The sequence below is a fragment of the Botrytis sinoallii genome (genome assembly GCF_014898435.1).
Source record: "Botrytis sinoallii strain Bc 23 chromosome Unknown BSIN_036, whole genome shotgun sequence".
Taxonomy (NCBI): Eukaryota; Fungi; Ascomycota; class Leotiomycetes; order Helotiales; family Sclerotiniaceae; genus Botrytis; species Botrytis sinoallii.
Genome location: NW_024066063.1, coordinates 233,224 through 251,625, shown reverse-complemented (window position 1 = coordinate 251,625; position 18,402 = coordinate 233,224). Strand labels below are relative to the sequence as shown.

At 42.9% G+C, this 18,402-nt stretch overlaps 7 protein-coding genes across 7 annotated transcripts; 3 read left to right on the top strand and 4 right to left on the bottom strand.

Moving 5' to 3' along the window:
- Nucleotides 1-1,002: 1,002 nt before the first annotated feature.
- On the bottom strand, nt 1,003-1,559 carry EAF02_011841 (uncharacterized protein; the record flags this gene model as incomplete). The annotated part of the gene is made up of 2 exons (XM_038907888.1): nt 1,003-1,114; nt 1,162-1,559. The coding sequence occupies 2 exons, from the start codon at nt 1,557-1,559 to the stop codon at nt 1,003-1,005; spliced, it is 510 nt and encodes a 169-aa protein (XP_038752397.1).
- Nucleotides 1,560-2,196: 637 nt separating this feature from the next.
- Nucleotides 2,197-3,444, bottom strand: EAF02_011840 (uncharacterized protein; the record flags this gene model as incomplete). The annotated part of the gene is made up of 2 exons (XM_038907887.1): nt 2,707-3,444; nt 2,197-2,639 (listed from the first exon to the last, which is right to left on the bottom strand). Exons 1-2 carry the CDS (start codon nt 3,194-3,196, stop codon nt 2,197-2,199), a joined length of 933 nt encoding a protein of 310 aa, XP_038752396.1. The 5' UTR covers nt 3,197-3,444.
- A 1,500-nt stretch (nt 3,445-4,944) lies between these two features.
- Nucleotides 4,945-6,312, top strand: EAF02_011839 (uncharacterized protein; the record flags this gene model as incomplete). Its single annotated transcript, XM_038907886.1, has 5 exons — nt 4,945-5,068; nt 5,127-5,217; nt 5,267-5,701; nt 5,775-6,167; nt 6,225-6,312. The coding sequence occupies 5 exons, from the start codon at nt 4,945-4,947 to the stop codon at nt 6,310-6,312; spliced, it is 1,131 nt and encodes a 376-aa protein (XP_038752395.1).
- A 399-nt stretch (nt 6,313-6,711) lies between these two features.
- Nucleotides 6,712-8,192, bottom strand: EAF02_011838 (uncharacterized protein; the record flags this gene model as incomplete). The annotated part of the gene is made up of 5 exons (XM_038907885.1): nt 6,712-6,759; nt 6,914-7,218; nt 7,446-7,646; nt 7,710-7,787; nt 7,850-8,192. 5 exons carry the CDS (start codon nt 8,190-8,192, stop codon nt 6,712-6,714), a joined length of 975 nt encoding a protein of 324 aa, XP_038752394.1.
- Nucleotides 8,193-9,511: 1,319 nt separating this feature from the next.
- EAF02_011837 (uncharacterized protein) lies at nt 9,512-11,980 on the top strand (the record flags this gene model as incomplete). Its single annotated transcript, XM_038907884.1, has 6 exons — nt 9,512-9,558; nt 9,629-10,001; nt 10,050-10,661; nt 10,711-10,929; nt 10,999-11,285; nt 11,346-11,980. Exons 2-6 carry the CDS (start codon nt 9,889-9,891, stop codon nt 11,978-11,980), a joined length of 1,866 nt encoding a protein of 621 aa, XP_038752393.1. The 5' UTR covers nt 9,512-9,558; nt 9,629-9,888.
- Nucleotides 11,981-12,459: 479 nt separating this feature from the next.
- EAF02_011836 (uncharacterized protein) lies at nt 12,460-13,896 on the top strand (the record flags this gene model as incomplete). Its single annotated transcript, XM_038907883.1, has 3 exons — nt 12,460-13,014; nt 13,094-13,415; nt 13,519-13,896. 3 exons carry the CDS (start codon nt 12,460-12,462, stop codon nt 13,725-13,727), a joined length of 1,086 nt encoding a protein of 361 aa, XP_038752392.1. The 3' UTR covers nt 13,728-13,896.
- A 713-nt stretch (nt 13,897-14,609) lies between these two features.
- Nucleotides 14,610-16,186, bottom strand: EAF02_011835 (uncharacterized protein; the record flags this gene model as incomplete). Its single annotated transcript, XM_038907882.1, has 3 exons — nt 14,610-15,478; nt 15,556-16,011; nt 16,099-16,186. The coding sequence occupies 3 exons, from the start codon at nt 16,184-16,186 to the stop codon at nt 14,610-14,612; spliced, it is 1,413 nt and encodes a 470-aa protein (XP_038752391.1).
- Nucleotides 16,187-18,402: the final 2,216 nt, after the last annotated feature.

Genomic DNA, 18,402 nt, shown 5'->3' with positions numbered 1-18,402 from the left:
AGGAAATAATGTTTCCATTGCTCGCATGACTCCAGCCACACCATAAAACTTGGAAGACGATTGATTCACGGAGTTCACAGGCTTCGAGCTTACAGCAGAAAATGTTTTTCGCTGTTTATAATATGGTTTGTTAAATACTTTCTGATAAGGAGAAGCATGCTAATGTGCAACCAACTCGACGACATTGAGCCCTTGTGCTTCGCAATATTGAAAACTAATCAAGGGCTATGAGTCCTCCAAATCATATGGTTACTCTCTATCCCTCTACGGCCCCCGCCAACACCCCGCACTCCAAGCACCCCACACACAAGTGTTCGAAGCACAGACGTGGAACACCACGCCATACATCAAAGCCTCGATTGGAATCACAATCCTCTTTTCCCATTTTTCACTCCCGGAGAACACCTTCACAAGTTGGTGTTATACGACAACAAACCACACGTGTTGGTGAAAATGTGTTCAAAAATAATATGTCATCGCCTACCGGGAGATATGAGTGCAATATGGGTGAATGATGGTTTGAGTCAAGTTCGATAGAAATGTATTGAATAATAAAGATTTACGAGGGCAACCGAATCTAGATTTCAGGACTGGCTAGAATATCCAAATCAAGAATACTTAGATGAGACGGAGAATGATGCAGTAAGATTTCTGAAAGACATTACGCTGGATGTTGGAATCGATTCTCTTCAATCAAGCTATTGCCAGTAATGAGTAGGTGATCTTGGAGCAAGTGGCAGAATTTGGGCAGAGAATTCCAAGTATAGTTCGTCCTGAATAGCCTTTGTATGGAATCCCAAGGAGGCTCTCATGATAAGATTGACTTTATCCCATTTTCACTTTCTTCAGAGTATTAATACTGGAAGCGGGTTGTCCAATAGGATGGGAACCGTATTTATATCGAGAACTTTCCCATAAAAAAATCTAACGTAGTTTCGTCCCAGCATATATTTGTATGCATCGGCATCATATTAATCCAATCACACTTTTTATCAGCTTGTCCTACTCCTTTCTTTCCGACATCTCTCTCACTTCTTGGCTATCCCAATCAACTGCTGACCAACCTTCACCGCTGGGCATCAGTTCAATCACATTCCAGTTCACATCCCGCAGCCTTGTATATATTTCTCCTATTGCTACCCAAAAACTAAGAGAACTAACCCAACAACTGCAACAACAACCCCGACAGCACCAAAAATCTCCACTGTTAGCCTCAGCCTCCCCATCCTCCGCCCTTCACCACTGTCCCGTTTCCAATAACTGGAACCTGAGTCACTTTGCATACCAACCCTAGGAATCATCCCATCATAATCTTCTCTTTCGCCGTCACTCAATAAGCCTTCTTCCATTCTCGTCCTTCCATTTTCGTCATGAGTGTCAGTTCTGTACCCGTGAGTGTTATAATTCGAGGAATAATAGCTCGGGAATCTTGGCCTTGGGAAAAGTCTCCACCAAGCAACTGTAGGGAAGAAAGTTGGGCGAGTAGCGGAGTGTTTTGTAGTTGATGTTGGAGTAGTGGGTGTGTCGGGGATAGATATTGAAAGTGCGCCTGTTGGCATTTTGTCTTCTTTCAATATATGAGACTGTTTATGGAGTATTGTGTTTGGGTGATTAAATGCTTGAGAATGTGATGAAGTCAATTGACTGTCTCGGTATACTGTTTGAGGTTGTGATCGACGATGGCTGAGATCTTTGAAAAGATTGAGATTAGGAATTGGATGGAAATGGAAATGAGGAAAGACATATTTGATTGATTGGGAAATATAGGATTGCCTCCAGAATTGAGAACGAAGCATGAATACCTTTGTTAACTTCTGATTATTCCAATTTCAGTGCACAATAAGTAGCACCACACCCCAATGCTTTGGAATGTGAGGAATGGAACGTTTTGAGAAAGCATTTTGGAAAAACTTTTCTTTGTGTTCGGGAAATAATTTGCGTGCGGGAATTGAGGGACATATTCTCGAGGCTTGGTGTTGGCGGGAACAAAGGAATGCTTCTTATCCTGTCTAATAACTCTAACAAATATTCCAGAATTGTTCTGCATGCAAAAATATTACAAGCAATCTCAAACTCTGGAGCGAATTCAATCTAGAGAGAATTTAATCTAGAGGAAAAAGTAACAGATGCGCTCGTCTAATCTACTCCAGCTAGACATTCCAAACAAGGGAAAAGATAAAGACATTGCTGCGACAACTATGCCGTAATTGGCTTATGTCCGTTACCAACTCTGGACCATTCTTCCCTCTTTTCTTCCAAGTATTCCCCTTTCTCTATCCATCTAGTTTCCAACCATTTTGCCAATCCTTCGTCAGTCTCTGGCAAGTCCTCCAATAAAAATCGCTTGACTTCAACATGAAATTTGTATCCTCGTTTTCCGCTTAGGTCCCCGCAACTAAGAGATTCCCAAATGGTTGGTGCTTGATGCCATTTATTATGATGTGAATACGCGATCGTCATATCATAAACAGCTTTGACGTGCTTAGCCTTTCGCAGGTGCTGCACTGTTGTTACAAAGCCTTTGGTTCGTGGATACAGAAGGTGCTTGGGGAGAGGTCGATTGTTTTGTTTACACCATGTTTTTGCTTCTTCGTATTTCTTGGGGGTATATCGTGTCGCTTCACTAAAGCTGATGAGCCCTGGATGATAGATAAGTTAGCACTGCCAAATTACCTTAAGTGGGGGTAGATAGCACGCATAGCTTACACTGTGGCCATTTCTTTACTACAACTCCTGCAAAAACTCGATCCAACTCTTTCTTATCCTTCAGCCAATTTCTACTAACCATGGGCATACCCATCCCCCAAATTCCCCATCCAAGTAATGGAACCCATCGCAATTCAATCTTGGCAAACCATCTACACCTCCCAAGCATGCCAGCTCTGATAGCAAGTGCTTGAATCATATAGAAGTCGGTCCAACTGACATGATTTGCAATGACAATCGCGGTTTCGCTTTCCGGAAGAGTGTCGCCAGAAATGGTAATCTTGCCTCCGTTGAAGACCTCAAAAATGACTTGGATCCAATTCCAGTTTGTAAAGGCGACGAACGACGACGCATTGTATACCCAGTTAGGGAAAAGATAACTGACGGGTAAGAGGAAAGAGATTATGAGGTCCATGAGGACCAATTCGAGGGCCCATGGTAACACAATGAGAAATCCACGAATGCTCGTGTATACAACATCTAGACTCATGGTGGTTGTCTTGAAATTTCATACACGAGGAATGAGGGGCAGACAACACATCACAAGAGAAAATCAAACCTCATTCATTACTTCTGTGTTGCTTACTCATGGAAATATGGAGCTCAGCACACGGGCATCATAAATAACCAAGCGTTACTCAAATCAGTTCCACAAGCTTGGCCTTGAGTGCTTGTAGGTAGATGAGATGCATTTATGGGGATTTGATTTGGGTCGCGTGAGAGGTGAGCGCCGATGGAAATGTTCGAGGGGGGACAATAAATTCGATGTTGATCACGTAGGTGGATTCAGGGATGTTGTATACTATATGTGGAGATATTTTGCCAATCCACCATTCAATTAACCGTAGAAGATCAAGGTCAAGATTTATAACAAACGAGGACGATGGATAGTTTATGATCAAAGTGAGCATCTTTCCATTTTTGGCGGGAGATGGAATCATTACCTGCATCACTCAAGACTAGGTACGGTACACATAGAAAAGGAAAACATTAATCCAAATGTGAGCTTCTTCGACAGTTTTGCCCGGAGATAGATGATTCGACCTCACGTACAATTCATAATCAGAATTTAGAGCTCACCGGGCATCTCCCAAGCTTGTCCCTAACTTGTCCCTAACTTGTAGCCATGTGAAGTTTAAGAACTTCTCCGTACGCCCAGACTATGCAGAAGTGGTCGCCACACCAACTTTACCAATTTTTCCAGTCACGGAGTGGCACTTGCCGGAACGACTGGCTTCCGACTTCCCTCCCCTTTCAGCCGTGGCGGTCAACTTCAGCCATCATATATCTTGAACGTTCAAAATGCGTTCAATCATAGGTATGCATCAAGGCTGCCATCGATAACCAAATACATCTCTCTCTCTCTCTCTCTCTCTCTCTCTCTTAAATTTCCTCCATAACCATTCCGACCCTCCTCAAACTCTCAGCCCTGTCGGTATATTGGATGATCTCTACCGGATATTGATGTCTGACCATATGCACCGAGGACAAACTGCTGCCGAATACAACGTCGAGTCCTCTCGGCACTATACCACTTCGTCACTCATCGAGTCCATCGTACGTACATAGTCGTAGTCGGAATTAGCCAGTACTTATCAATCACGATATCCAAGGTTTCTTATGGAATACGAATACCTTGGCCAGACCTCTAGCACAGTCCAAGTGCTAATAGTGGATCTACCTACCTGGGTAAGATCTTATGTCCCTACGAAGTATGTAGTAAGCGTACCTAGTACCTTCCCAGTCTCGAGAGCCAGTGCGCGGCTGCCGTTTGCGTATTCGTTCTTGATTCTTGACTTATTTCCTGAATTGCTGACCTTGTTTAAGTCCAAAAGTCCTCAATGATCTTCAAGAGAGAGACTTGATCGCGTCGACCAAACATTGCAAAGTCAATATAGAAATACCTACATCATAACGGGGATATCTCTATCGGCCCCGTTCTTTCGATCAATCCAATCATTGAACTTGGCTTTCGAATGTCCATTGCCCCGCGAACAATTTCCAGAATAAAGATTGAAACTGTTGGTCTAACATAATCAATAATTGTTCAATCCAATTTCAGAGAATACTATCGAGTTACTGTAGGTATGCCACGCTGTTAATCAATCAATAACCAACTTGCGACAACCTCGCCCCTTCATCGCTTCTCCGCGCACACCTTAAGATCTACAACAACAACAACAACGCTGATAAGATAGGCATATCTTTGATTTCTTCTCAACTTTATCAAATTGCGCTATGATGTCTACCGCAGAAACCGAAAATTACGATTATGCCAGTGGGCAATCAGAAGCAGGAAAATCACCTCTTTCGTCAAGTTTGAGTTTCCTCAAGGGCCTCACAGAAAAGAAGTCTACGCGGGGTATGATTCTCCAGATTCATCCCAACTTATTCCAATTGGAAACTAAATTTCAGAACAGTCGACGGCTCGACACCGAAAAGAAGAGGGCCCAAACCCGACAGTAAACCTGCTTTAACAAGGAGGCAGGAATTAAATCGACAAGCTCAGAGGTATGCTGGTATCAGGAATAGGATTTGGACTTCCACTAATGTCTCCTAGAACCCACCGTGAGCGCAAGGAATTATACATCAAAGCCCTAGAGCAAGAAGTATTTCGATTAAAAGAAAATTTTAGCAACGTCACTCAAAGCAAACAATCCCTCGCAGAAGAAAATCGACAATTAAAGAAACTCCTCGCACAACATGGTATATCGTGGAATGGCAGCGGAGGAGTCGACGAATTCACAAATAATCCGAGTCTAGGATATAAATCGAGTGATAGCCAGGCCGGCAGTTATGCGCCAGGCTCTTTATCATTCAGTCCTCCACCTCTAAGCCACTCTTCGAACTCAAATCCGAACAGTACCTATTACGATGCTGGATCACCTCAACTGGGAGGAGCGCACCGATTTTACAATGGAAATGATAGCAGCATGGCGCATCAACCAGTTCAAGGTGTGGATTATGATCAAGCAGGAATTGACTTTGTTTTAACGTATGGCAAAGATTCCTCCAAAACGTTCTTATCGCCTCCCCGACAATAGCTAACGGCAAGATACTGATATCAGACTCGAGAGACCCTGTATGGACCACATGCAGTTCTTAGTCGAACGATCCAGCGATGCTGATGGAGAGTTTTTCTCTGGCCATGCTTTAATGGCTACATGTCCTCCAGAACCAGAAATGGAGATGCACCCAGACATACCGTTTGGGCACTGTCTGCCACATAGTCATGAATCAGATGAAATGAATGGGGTTCCTCCAAAACAAAAGACGTGGGACTTGAGCAAGAGCGATCTAGCTAATTTGTTAGATTTGAGTAAGAGGTTGGACTTGAATGGGGAGATTACACCGGTTATGGCATGGGGTATGGTATTGGGACATCCGCGATTTCTAGAATTAACGGATGTTGACCTGAAGAACATGAGTGAAGAGCTTTTACCTAAAGTCAGATGTTACGGGTACGTGCGCTTGTTTCTTTGTCTTTATATCAGGTCTGAATGAGCTAACAATTGTAGATTTGGGGCCGCACTCGAGGAATTTGAAGTACGGGATGCTTTGGAGGCTCGGTTCGTGACGGACCCAATCGACGTGTCTCCAAGCTAGACATTCTCTGTCATAGCAATCTTGTTATAGGTTACATTCGTATTAGAGGGTGATTTTTTAATGGGTGCAGCGCAACCCAGCGCGATGCATGATGTATGATGATTGGGTATTATTAGTGTAGATTATAATCACTCTCATGGAAATATAGATACCCGTTTTTCCTTTACTACCTAGGTACATTAAGCTCAGAACGAGCTTCTATGCCGTCCATTCACTATTCATAAAATTTACTTCCAATAAAGTTCTCATTTTCATTGTACTGATTCTTGCAGGATCTTGCAGGTGATAAGATTGATCATAAGCTAGTTGTTCCTCTCATTTCCAAGGAAGATTTCCGACACATGAACAGGACCAAATCGAATGACTTGAGCAGGTTGCTATTTTGAATACAGTAATGCCTCACAAGATACCAACGCCATTTGGAGGACTCGCAACACCTCCCGGTACCTCGTCATTTGTTAGCATTGGCATCGATTGTGAATTTCGTTTACCGAGATGCATCTCCAAAGTTGGTTGATTTCCAACACATTACAAATGAAATGGCAATCTAATTCACTAAAGTGAAGACAACAAACCATGCTAAGAGAGCTCATGAACATACCTTTAAAGGTACACTGCTAAAAAAGAAAGTCCACTTCTTCAATTTTCTACACTCCTCTCCCAATCGCTCCAAATCAAATAGCTCCCCGATTGGCATTCCCCATCCAGCAAGGAGCCATTCGTGCATCCAGTGTTGGTTTGTAAGGTCAAAAGGAAGAGATTCTAGAGCGGGTTGGTCTCCAGCAGCAGCGGAGAACTCATGACTCCATAGCCATTCTAGTACTTCCGGGCAGGCCTCAAGGCCTATTGCTGTCATTTGGGAAGCGGTGGCGAGGGTAACCGCTTCGGAAGAAGACAGAGCTTCAACTGAACGAGACGGGAGAAGCGTTAGTATTCTATATGATACAAGAGGACCTGGGGATCAATGGCCAATAGTCTGGATTTGTAGACTGGGTTGAAGATTTCGATCTGCAAAAGTTATTCTAATTGGATTTAGAAACTCAAAGCATCTTATTTGATATCCGGGTTGAAATCCAGACTATTGGAAATCTCGGATTCTATATCAATGTTATCAGAGTATGGGAAAGACTTACAAGCACGAAGGTACCCAGTACGAATAAAGAGGATGTCACCTGGACGGAATGTGACATTTTGAGCTTCAGCCACAGCTTTGATCTCAGATAGGGGTATTTTGATTGTTGTTAGAGGGTTGACAGTACGACCTTGGGACTCGGCCCAGTATGCGTAGTCAAGAAGGACACCACGACCTACTATGCCGCCGTTTTCTACCCAGACTACAAGCAGAGGCTGTCAGCAGGTGAACCGTGTGTATAGAGGCCTTATGCGAGATTACGTGCCGTCGATTCCATTTCGTGTTGAATTGTGGATTTCTTCTTGGGTACACCCATTAAAGTAAACCTTTGCGTCTTGATATCCTGTATAAATTGTCCAATTAGAGTCATTCGCCAATTTTCGAATCCATTTTTAAAGAACCAACCAAAGTGTCTAAATCCATCCCACTGGCTACTACTTTGTGTATTCAATACCAGCACGTCATCATTCACAGTTCTTGGACTTTTATGTATGATCTTTTGTTCAAACTGTACACGTCCAAAGCAGGGAACTTTGGGTTTGTTTAAAGCCCAGTCGGTAGATATTCGAATGCCGTATTTTATTTCCTTGGCAGCTTCAATGGTGTTTTCGGGAGTGAGACGGTTGAGACATCCGAGCTGGTCGGTAGGGCCGTGTAGACCCCATGCATTGCCGCGGGGGCCACTAGCTTGGAGAGGGAGCGAGGAGAACGATGGGGTTGGGGGTAGTGGAGACAAAGAGGATGGCATCTTTGGGGCTATAAGACTAGCTTCTAAGAATTAGTGATACTATGAAATTATGGTTGAAATACAAGATGTAGTTGTTCTACCAACCCGTCTAGTTTATATGGATACAATGATTAGATACGTGACGTGTGATCGACGACTGCAGATATGTATGGACTAGCACAGTATGCGGGGTTGGTGGGGGCAAAGAGGGGTAACGGTGCATGTCTTGATCATATTTCTGTGGGGGTTCTTCTCTACACATAGAGCCTGGAAAGGGTTACGGAATAATTTGTCCATGGGTAACCTCATATTTCAACATTCAGTTGCATGCCAGTATTTTATTGATTCTCAAAATAAGAGGTAGACGATTGAATCCCCCAGATGCAATTGAGGTGAAAGTCATACACGAAGGGACTAATTGCTCAAGAGTTTTCTTGGGTTTCTTTCGCGTTCTCACCTAGAATATTAGAAGCTCAAGAACTAATTCGAGTTCCATGCCACCCACTTTTCGAACCGGTTGGGACATGGACACGAAAAATGAATCGTCACTGGCTTCCTATCAGCAAACATGAACCATTCAATCAGTTGATCAACTAGACAGCTTGAAATTCTCGCCTGATATACTTTTACCTCACAAACTTTGAGGAAGAGAAGGACCATTTCAACAGGATGCTTGCCTTTTCGTTATCTTTTACAATTGGTGATTGAAACACATTCTCGCTGGGTGCTTGAATCGGAGGCAGTCAAGAGCTTCATACAACTAACGATGGTAGTACGAGGCTAATAACCACCACAGCTTACAATGTCCCGTCTTCTAACAGATGGATACAAGTATGTTTTAGGATATTCAAAATCATTTTGCTGGTAGAAAGGAGCTGCAAGGATAAAGATATGTGACAATTCCGAGGTGATGACAACGGCTTCCAAACTTTTGTGAGATATTCCAACTTCAGATTCTGGATTTGTCTGGACAGTGTAAGATGAATGGAGGACAACGTGCTTTACTTCGCCTTCATTGGCAGTGAGAAATGATGCCCGAGTGACTATTAAATATGATTACGGATCAAGTAATTTACTCCAAAAACTTTCCAAAAGCAGGCGAAATTCACATAGGGCTCGCATTGACACGCATTGCTTGGGGAAAGCGGGCTCTGGAAGCTCAGAGGCGGCTTGTGTGTAAAACTACCCACCTCCGACTACGACGACTTCTTCGAATAGCATCGCTCTGGTTTTATACCTCGCTTATGATAAAGACGCATGTGAGAGAGAGAGTGCTTTGTGAAGGAGACAAAATCCCAAAACCGAAGACCGATTACTTATTTCACAAGTTGATAGCTACAGTCTACATTGCGTCCAAAGCAATGGGCTCTACCGGTCTATCATTCTGGTAATACTTCATATCCAAGGTCGTTATCTGTATTCTATAATGAGCGCAAGGTTGACTTGAATATCTTTAGTTCCTAAGTGTCACTGAAAAATCGAAGTTCGAGAGCAGAACGAGGGATGGTTCTATGAGGAACGACCGCTGATTGGATAAAAGAAAAGAATCCCCGGAGATTCAAACCCCGATCTCCGATGGACACGGGAGTTTTACTGTCCCGAGCGGCAGCGTCCCTCTTGTCCATTGTAACAAATTAACAATTACTTTCTTCGTCATCCCCATGATTTGTCTCTCGTTTTCTTTTTTTTCCCATTCCAAACAAATCTAAGATCAAAAATGACAGAATCTACGGAAACGGAACGTTCAGGTCCCTACGGACGAGCTTGTCTCAATTGTGCTAAGGCAAAAACTAAATGTAACTTTGGTAGTGACCAAAGAATTTGTGAGAGGTATCTCTATCACGAAGTCCCTGTGTCTCCATAGACTAACTTGTCTAGATGTGGTAGGCTCAAAAAAGGATGTGTTACTGCTCCGGTGAAACGGAGACAGAAACCACGCGTGACTGCAGAACGTCTTGAGCAAAGATTAGACGGGCTTGTATCTTTGCTGCGGACTATTTCGCCGAATAATCCAGCTGTCGAGAATGCCCTCAACAGTTTCACAGTTCGAACCTCTGATAAGCATGCATCAGATTTACATTCTACTGCCGTGAACACTTCAGTGAGAGATGCCGATGAAGTTGCACCTATTGATTCAGGTGCGGCTCATCTTCCTCCCACACCAGCATCGAGCGCAAGCCCAACGTATCCATACACTTTACCAGAGGGTGCGGAACCATCAACAGAAGAAGCAGAAATATATTTCCGTTCATTTTGTACTAGAAATCTTCCCCATTTCCCATTTATACAGTTTCAAGATGGCATGACTGCCCGCCAGTTGCGACAAGAGCGCCCCTTCTTTTGGTTATGTATTATGACAATGTCATCAACGGTCATCCAACGACAAATTACACTTGGCAAATCAATCCGAGAAATTGCAGCCCGGGAACTTGTTGTGGAGGGAAAGAGAAATTTAGATCTGTTACTGGGTTTGGTTTGTTTTGTTGGATGGTAAGCTATAGTCTTAATGCTGAACCCATGTTACTCACTGTTGTTCTAGGGGCCAGTATCAAATACGAACCGCGCCATTCATGACTCTATTTTCCAATCTTATCGTTACACTTGTGATTGATTTACAACTTCATCAACCTACTAGTGACGAGTCTCATATTCTGGGCCTGGAACATGAATTTCGTCATCATGAAATGATGGAGGTACCACTGACTCGAAATATGGAGCATCGTAGGCTAGTTTTAGCCTGCTACTACCTAACCTCAACGTTCGTCTAAAAAGATTCCCTCTGATATGGCAGGCTTAAAGCGATCAAGGCTAACTCCAAGATTTCTAGTCTTTCAACCTTCCACAAGAAATTGGAAGGCGTAGTCTGGTGTCCTTATCTTGACAAATGTTTATCAAAACTCGAAGAAAGAAAAGATCCATCTGATGAGCTTCTAATCAACCAGGTGCGACTTCAACACGTTGTGCGTAAGACGGCAGAATCATATATAAATCTCATCCGTGATGGCACACCAGACCAACCTGGGAGTTCCACTCTTATTATGCTCTATATCCAAACTCTCAAATCCCAACTAGCGGAGGTCAAAAAAAAGATACCATCGCATTTGAACGAAAATAGTATGTACACCTCAGAGGTAGAGAGTTCATTCCTAGAACTATGTGCTAACAGCTTCCAAGGAGCCTTGAACCTTCAAATTTACGGCGCGGAAGTGATGATTCACGAGTTTGCTATCTATCTTCCCAACTCCACTGAAGCTTCATCTATAGATTCCTCACTTTCTCGAATAGAATCACTTCATTGCTGTCTCAACTCCATAAAATCTTGGTTCGACATCCTCCTCAACTCACCAGCCTCACATTTTATAGGATTACCACTTCCAGTATGGAAACAATTCGGAGGAGTTTTCTTCCCTTTATATCGTTTGACGGTGCTTAAAGATCCAGCATGGGATACCGACATGGTCAGGAGGGTTTGTGCGCCTGGAAGAATCTTGGATGTGCTAGGACAAAGTCTGAAAGAATCAGAAGCTGAGGCCGCCTGGGAAAGAACCAGTAGTGATTCCGAAAACATATTCACGTGTTCAGAAAAGGTCATGAAGATGTTTAAAGCATGGGTGGATCGTAAGCCGGGATTCAATGCGCCCATTACCATTACTTCCAACTCTATCGATGACTTCCAAGAAAAACAACAACAGCCAATATCAGAGACAGATCAAATGGCTTCTATGTCAGCTTTCATGCCAATGGAGATGGAAGATCTTTGGTCGCAGGATTACATGGGACTCTGGGATATGTATCCCAACTCTTTTTGAAATTTTTTAATCAATGTTCCGCGGGAATCGAAGAGTGTGATGCATCTCGGATGCTGTAATAATACACAGATACTGGTATTGACAATTAACTCCACTTTACTTAACATATTCATTCACTGACATCCACATAAAGGATTTATACCATGCTGACATGCTGATATCTTGGTACATATCCACCTTCCCCCTTCCTATCACCAAATCCCTCGGAAATCCCTTCCCCACATATACCCTTGGTTTTCCGGGCTCTTTGAACCCGAACCACGATAACCCCACTCGGATTTTCTGGGTGACACGAGCCCCGTGTCCAATCACAATCACGTACGCCTGAACACTTTCCGGAGATATATCATTTGGCCATGCATGAAGAGGTTGATGTCGTACAATAAGTATATGTATATCCATACCTACTTATTCAACGTCTTCTTCAGAATAATTGCCACTATATTCTTCTCCGGGCAAAATTGAACACTTTTCACAAAATGGCATCTTCAAATTTCCCAGCAAGAACCCATACCACCACCCGCTCATTTACCTACTCGTACATTCATATTCAGCCCTCATCCCCCTCAAAACCTTATATCCTCTTTCTCCATGGATTTCCCTCCTCATCATATGACTGGCGCCATCAAATAACCTATTTCTCCGCGAAAGGTTATGGAATAATTGCTCCTGACCTTCTTGGATTTGGCGGCACCTCCAAACCGCTGTCAGCCCATTTCTACAAGTTCAAAGACATGGCCTCGGACTTATATGAAATTTTGTCTTTACACTCCATTTCTGAATCTCATAAAGTATTGGGTGTAGGACATGATTGGGGGAGTGCTATGCTTTCACGCATGGTGAACTATCATCCGGAAATTTTCAAGAAATTAGTGTTTCTAGATGTGGGATACCAGGCACCTGATGGACCGGCTTTCAATTTCGACATGGTGAAATTGATCAATGCTCAAGTTAAGAAGATGGCTGGGTTTGAAATCTTTGGATATTTCTTTTTGATGGATGAGGAGGATAGTACCGAGTTGTTGGACAACAATGTAAGATCTTACGATTTTTTTTAATCTTCCCCGCGTCCGGTTATGCCAAAGGCAAAGTTCTAACAGATAATCAACATAGCCCGAATCTGTTATGTCCCTGTATTATAGCCTTGACAATGAGCTAGGCAAAGAACATATGGGAGCCACTGGCGGCTTTCGCAAATGGCTTGAGGGGAGTATGTTAGCTCCATATCCGCATTTTGTAACGAGTGAGGTGAGTGAAGATAATTCTGTTTATGTTTATGTAAAAAGCGTGATGCAAGAATCGATGCTGAAACATATCTCACAATCAGGACGTGGAACATTCAAAAATACATTCTCGCCCCAAAATGGCGGCTTTGGTGCTGCAAAGAATTGGTATACTATGCAACTTCATGGGATTAACGAAGATGACGATAAAGGTACTATCACCCTCCCTTTTCTTCCATCCTTCATCCCCCTCTATCCTTTTTATTCCTCTGTATTAGCTCTCAATTCATAACTAAAACTAAATTCCACACTCAGCAATCCCCAAAGAGCGCACAGTTGTTCACCAACCAACTCTCCTCATAACGTCCACCAATTTCATTAGCTCTGGCGCCGATTTTCCTTCGCAAATGAAACCTTACATTCCAGATTTTAGAGTTGAAAGATGGGAAGGTGGTCATTGGATTCAATTAGAGAAGAGTGATGAGACAAATGCATTGTTGGGGGAGTTTTTTGAGGAGATTTAAAGAGGGAAGGAGATAAGGTGGCTAATGGATGGGCCACATGATATGATTCTAATCTTTCGTATTGAAGTTGATACAAGTCGATGACTAGAGTGAGTGGAATTAGTGAAATGGTTCACAGAAATATAACTACATTGCATTATCAGATCGTGCATCATCTCGTTCGTTTGATATCAACAAAAATTGCCGAACAACTTATCTCATCTCCTGCTGCAAGCTTTCATCAACATCATCTCAGATAGCCAAAGTTACGAAAGAAAACACCAAAAACTCAAGGCATGTTCTTATTTTCTTATTGGCTAACGTCTCGTTTCATCATATGGGAAATTGAAGAAAGCCAAATCGAACACTCCCACCGTGAGAATGTTGTGAAAAACTGATACTATAGGGGTATTAATTCGCTCACTCTCTCACTCGCTTTGATTGTACATAAATTGTTGTGACATGGAAAATGCATTTTTTGAAAGCGTGTATGCAATTGGGTATTGGTATTAGTGGAAGTGTTGTATCTAGTTGGTATGTCACATGATATAAGTATATGGCATGTGAACTTGCTTCAAGCCGATTCGTGTTTAAAGGTCCGTTTTGTTATATTCTGAAGCCTGTTTCGGGATGATCTAACATTTTGAGATTCGGTATGTATAAATCTTTGATATTGAGATTTTCGCGCAGTTGAGATGACCAGCAATAAACATTTTTCATGCCGTGATCCTTCCCTCCGATTTTAAATCTTTGTTGGATCGAATGATTCAGGACTCATCGGCGGGACCCAGAACCAAGAGAGATCTGAATTTCATGTAGCGCCTGCTTTGAGCCGCAGTTCGCTCCTCATGAGACTCTGATTTTATTTCATTCATGCTGTCGGTAGTTCACCTCAAGCCTTATTCAGGGATGGTAATAAGTCTCATGCCGTACCTCATCAGCGTCTGCCTTCCCATCCCTCATCTCTGTCTTTTTGAACAATGCTTGTAAAGGACTCAATGGCAATGGCCATTCGACTTCCTCGACTATTTCGTCTTCATCGTTTTCCTCCCCTTCGTCTCTTACTTCATTGGCATTTCCTTTGGGTAAAATTATCCGCGGTATACTAAAAGTCCCTACATCCGTCTCCCCCTTTTCATATTTTTGTTCGCCTAAATCCTCAAGTCCCGTTGAAATTAATGGCGACACAGGACTCGCTTCCCTTTTCCTCTTCCTCCTAAAATTCTTCCCAATCGGTGTCAACAGTTCACTCCCCACCGGTTCCCTAGCCGGTAATTCCACTGGCGCCATTACTTCTCTCCCTTGCAACTCTCTCATCTCCATACTCTCTCCGTGTAATTGCGCTTTTCCTCCGGTTCCCAAATATCCATCACCATAACTATTATGACTACTCGTACTTGCTGGACTATGAAGACCGCCGAAATTTTTATAGGGTTCTATATCGATTGGGATATGGCGTGAGCGGAGAAGATGTTGTTGAAAGAGAAATTCGCGATGTTGTTTGCGACGAGTGAAAAATATTACTATGAACACGGTAGACATGCCGAGAAGTGAGCCAATTATGGGGCCTATTATCCAAGTCTTGTTTAAAGGGGGCGTGGTGCTGGCAGTTGTCTGGGGAATAGTGGAATTGAAAGTGATGTTGGTTTCGGAGTTAGTGGCTGGAGTTGGGGTGGGAATTGATGTTGATATGGAATCTGAGGTTGGAGTCGATAAAATAGAGGTTATGGAGGCCCTGGAATATGAGGATGCTTTCATGGCAGATATCGATGCTGTTTTTAGAATTAGAGTAAGATACATTTATCAAGATGGGCTTAAGATTAAAGAGAGAGAGAGTAGAGTTCTATACCTTCAGAGAGCGCACTAAAATAAGCACTTGCCCAAGTAGCTGTACTCAAAACGGTTGTCCAATCCCCCGAATCACTCATTAAACTCCCAGACCAACTACTAGCAGGCGTTGTCACCAAACTAACTAGTCCAGTCGTAGTCGAAGAACTCGTCTTTGTTGCCGTCGCTCCAGAAGTCGTGGAAGACCCAGTTCCAACTATTCGCGAATACAAAGCTGTTAAGTTTGAAACTTGCAATGCGTACTGCTGTATCTCCCCACCCCCCGGCGTGTTGAGACATTTATTCAATTGCGTGGAGATGAGAGGTATTATCTCTTGTTGATCGGTATTGACGTCCGGATTTTCAATTGAATAGGTCAACACGCAAGTTTGACAGTTTCCACAGCTGGTGATAAATTTTGAGTTTTCTGCACAAGACGTCGTGCTATTAAATGCCAACGCTTCGATTTTGCATTTCGCTGCATGATCATCAGTTTTGTGACCTCCTTTACTTCAATGCTATCTTGATCTGTTTACAGTATCTGATAATAGTAAATCAAACTTACGGCAGTCAGGAGAACAATATGATGAAGGCAACACCATCACAGATTGTCTTGCTACCAGAGCTGCAGCAATGAATCGAGGAAGATGCATATCTTCTTCTCTCCTTTCCAGTACCAATACCAAATCTTAACTGACGAAAACCACATTCAAAATCGTCACATGGCCAATGTCTTACGATGCACTTTGTCTTGAAAATACATTTTAGTTGCTGGTTGAGGCTGAAATAGTGGTTCACTAATGACGAGAGAAAAGTCTGGAGTCGAAGGACACCAAAGCTTAGATGAAGGAACTACCACCAACCTTAGATTACTAGAAAAAAGATACATCATACAGGTATACATGCTTTGCATATCAATAAATCAAACGAGATGTGTGTTATGCGTTTTACTTTCGGCCTACAGGCATGGGGTAGGCATCCAGCTTTTGAATATGTATGTGCTGGGGTTTCGAAGTGTATCTACCGGGGAAATCTCGAAACGATCTAGTAAAGATGCTCAGAAAGTGACAGGAATGGTAAAGGGTGAAGTGCCTGGTAAATATTCCGACAGACCATCCTGCCCGAAAGTCTGGACGAGCATGGGGATGCATTTAGCAAATTCTAGATTTAGTGGATTACAGTTACCCCTCCTAGTCATTGATCCTTTCAAAGACAGTAAAATACCGGAACTGGTAAGTTGCACAAAGCAGTTGCATGCCAATGACTGCTGAAATCCTCCTCTCTATAGTCCTAATTATCCGACATTTTTTAAGAATTTTCCGGGGGCCAACTACCACTTCGCCGGCCTACAGGAGTAAAATGCAGACGAGTAGGGTTCGTACCTCGTAGATATATTATCCAAACGAGATGCCCGATCAATTGGAGAACTTTGGTTGGATGATATCCACCCCCCTGTCCAAATCCACCAAAAAGGCATGATTGATACTGCGCCAAACAAGCATAGTCCGCTTCCAGGTCCTACCAACCCCAAAACTAGTTGAATGAGGCTTGAATTAACGACGCCTTTTCAGCTATCCTGTTCGAAGCCACTGGTTCGACTTGGCATCAGAAAATCATACTCCAGGTACGAATGTCTCTTGAAGAAGACACGAGAAACAAGATGTTGTCGTATGCGGTCCAATTGCATCTGAAAGACTGTTTGAGCGGAAAATTCTTTTGGGAATGCCAGAATTAAAGCTTCGGAGAAATTGTTTGAAAGAGGAATGGTTTCGGCATCAGTGTTGAGATGATGCTCGATTGGAGCTTAAATACATGGTTACATGGATCATTTCCCTGTACGCGACATAAATCAGAGAAGAAACAGTGGTTGATCGCGTTGTACCGGGCCAGTAGTTCATTTCTCCACACTTTTAGAACATTTTGGAGTTCTAGCCTGTGTTGAATTTGAAAAAGATTGTACAACATTGAACATTTGCATGTCTCTAGGTCTTCGATTTTCCATGTGAATTGAACCTACGGCTCGCCGGGGCCACAGTAAAAGAATCAAGTGAAATTCTCGCGTTAGGACTTTCCTGGTGTGGTTGTTCTTCCCTTATCCAATTCCATTAGATGATTCGATCTATTTCAGTGCCCAGCATTTGCGAATATCTTCCTTCTCGATGCAGTCATCCCAATCCCAAACCAAAACGCCGCGTGATATGAGAAACCTACCAAGTGCCCAAATGGAAGAATAGACCCGGATTCCTTTTGCAAAATTTGTTCATGATTGCCACCTAGGATCCAATACTACTCAGACTCATACGACTTTCACAGATCCTATAATCTCTATGGGATTACACCGAAACACAGGCTGCAACATTATCTTGATGCTAATTCGTCAACATGAGTATCTAATGCTAACAACCTTTTCCCACTTTGAGCGAAAATTATTGTGCCCCATTCGAGATTCTATGCAATGAATGGTAACATTCCATTGTATCTTAACGGCTGTTCTCGTTATTATGGTGATGCCCCGAGGTACAATTTTGCTGGCATAAAAGCTTAGAATCGGACGAGGAGGTGATTCTTGGCAGATGCACGCACGGGTATGGTACACTGGCATAGTTTGTGTGTTGTCTAACTCCTATAAATTTTCCCAACATAAGCAGTGACCAATGCCAATTGATATGGTAGGTTGCACTAAGTCGTAGCTTTCCTTCAGCCTATTGAAATTGGCCTTCTGTCTTTACTCTTTCTGATTAATTATACGCTCTATCTTTCTTCCCCGATACGTCTCCAAAGATATCAAGCAATAGAAGAATGAAATGAGACTGGAGCTGAAAGTCTATGCACTGAATATGAATTCAAGGGCATCATGAGCTTAATAGAA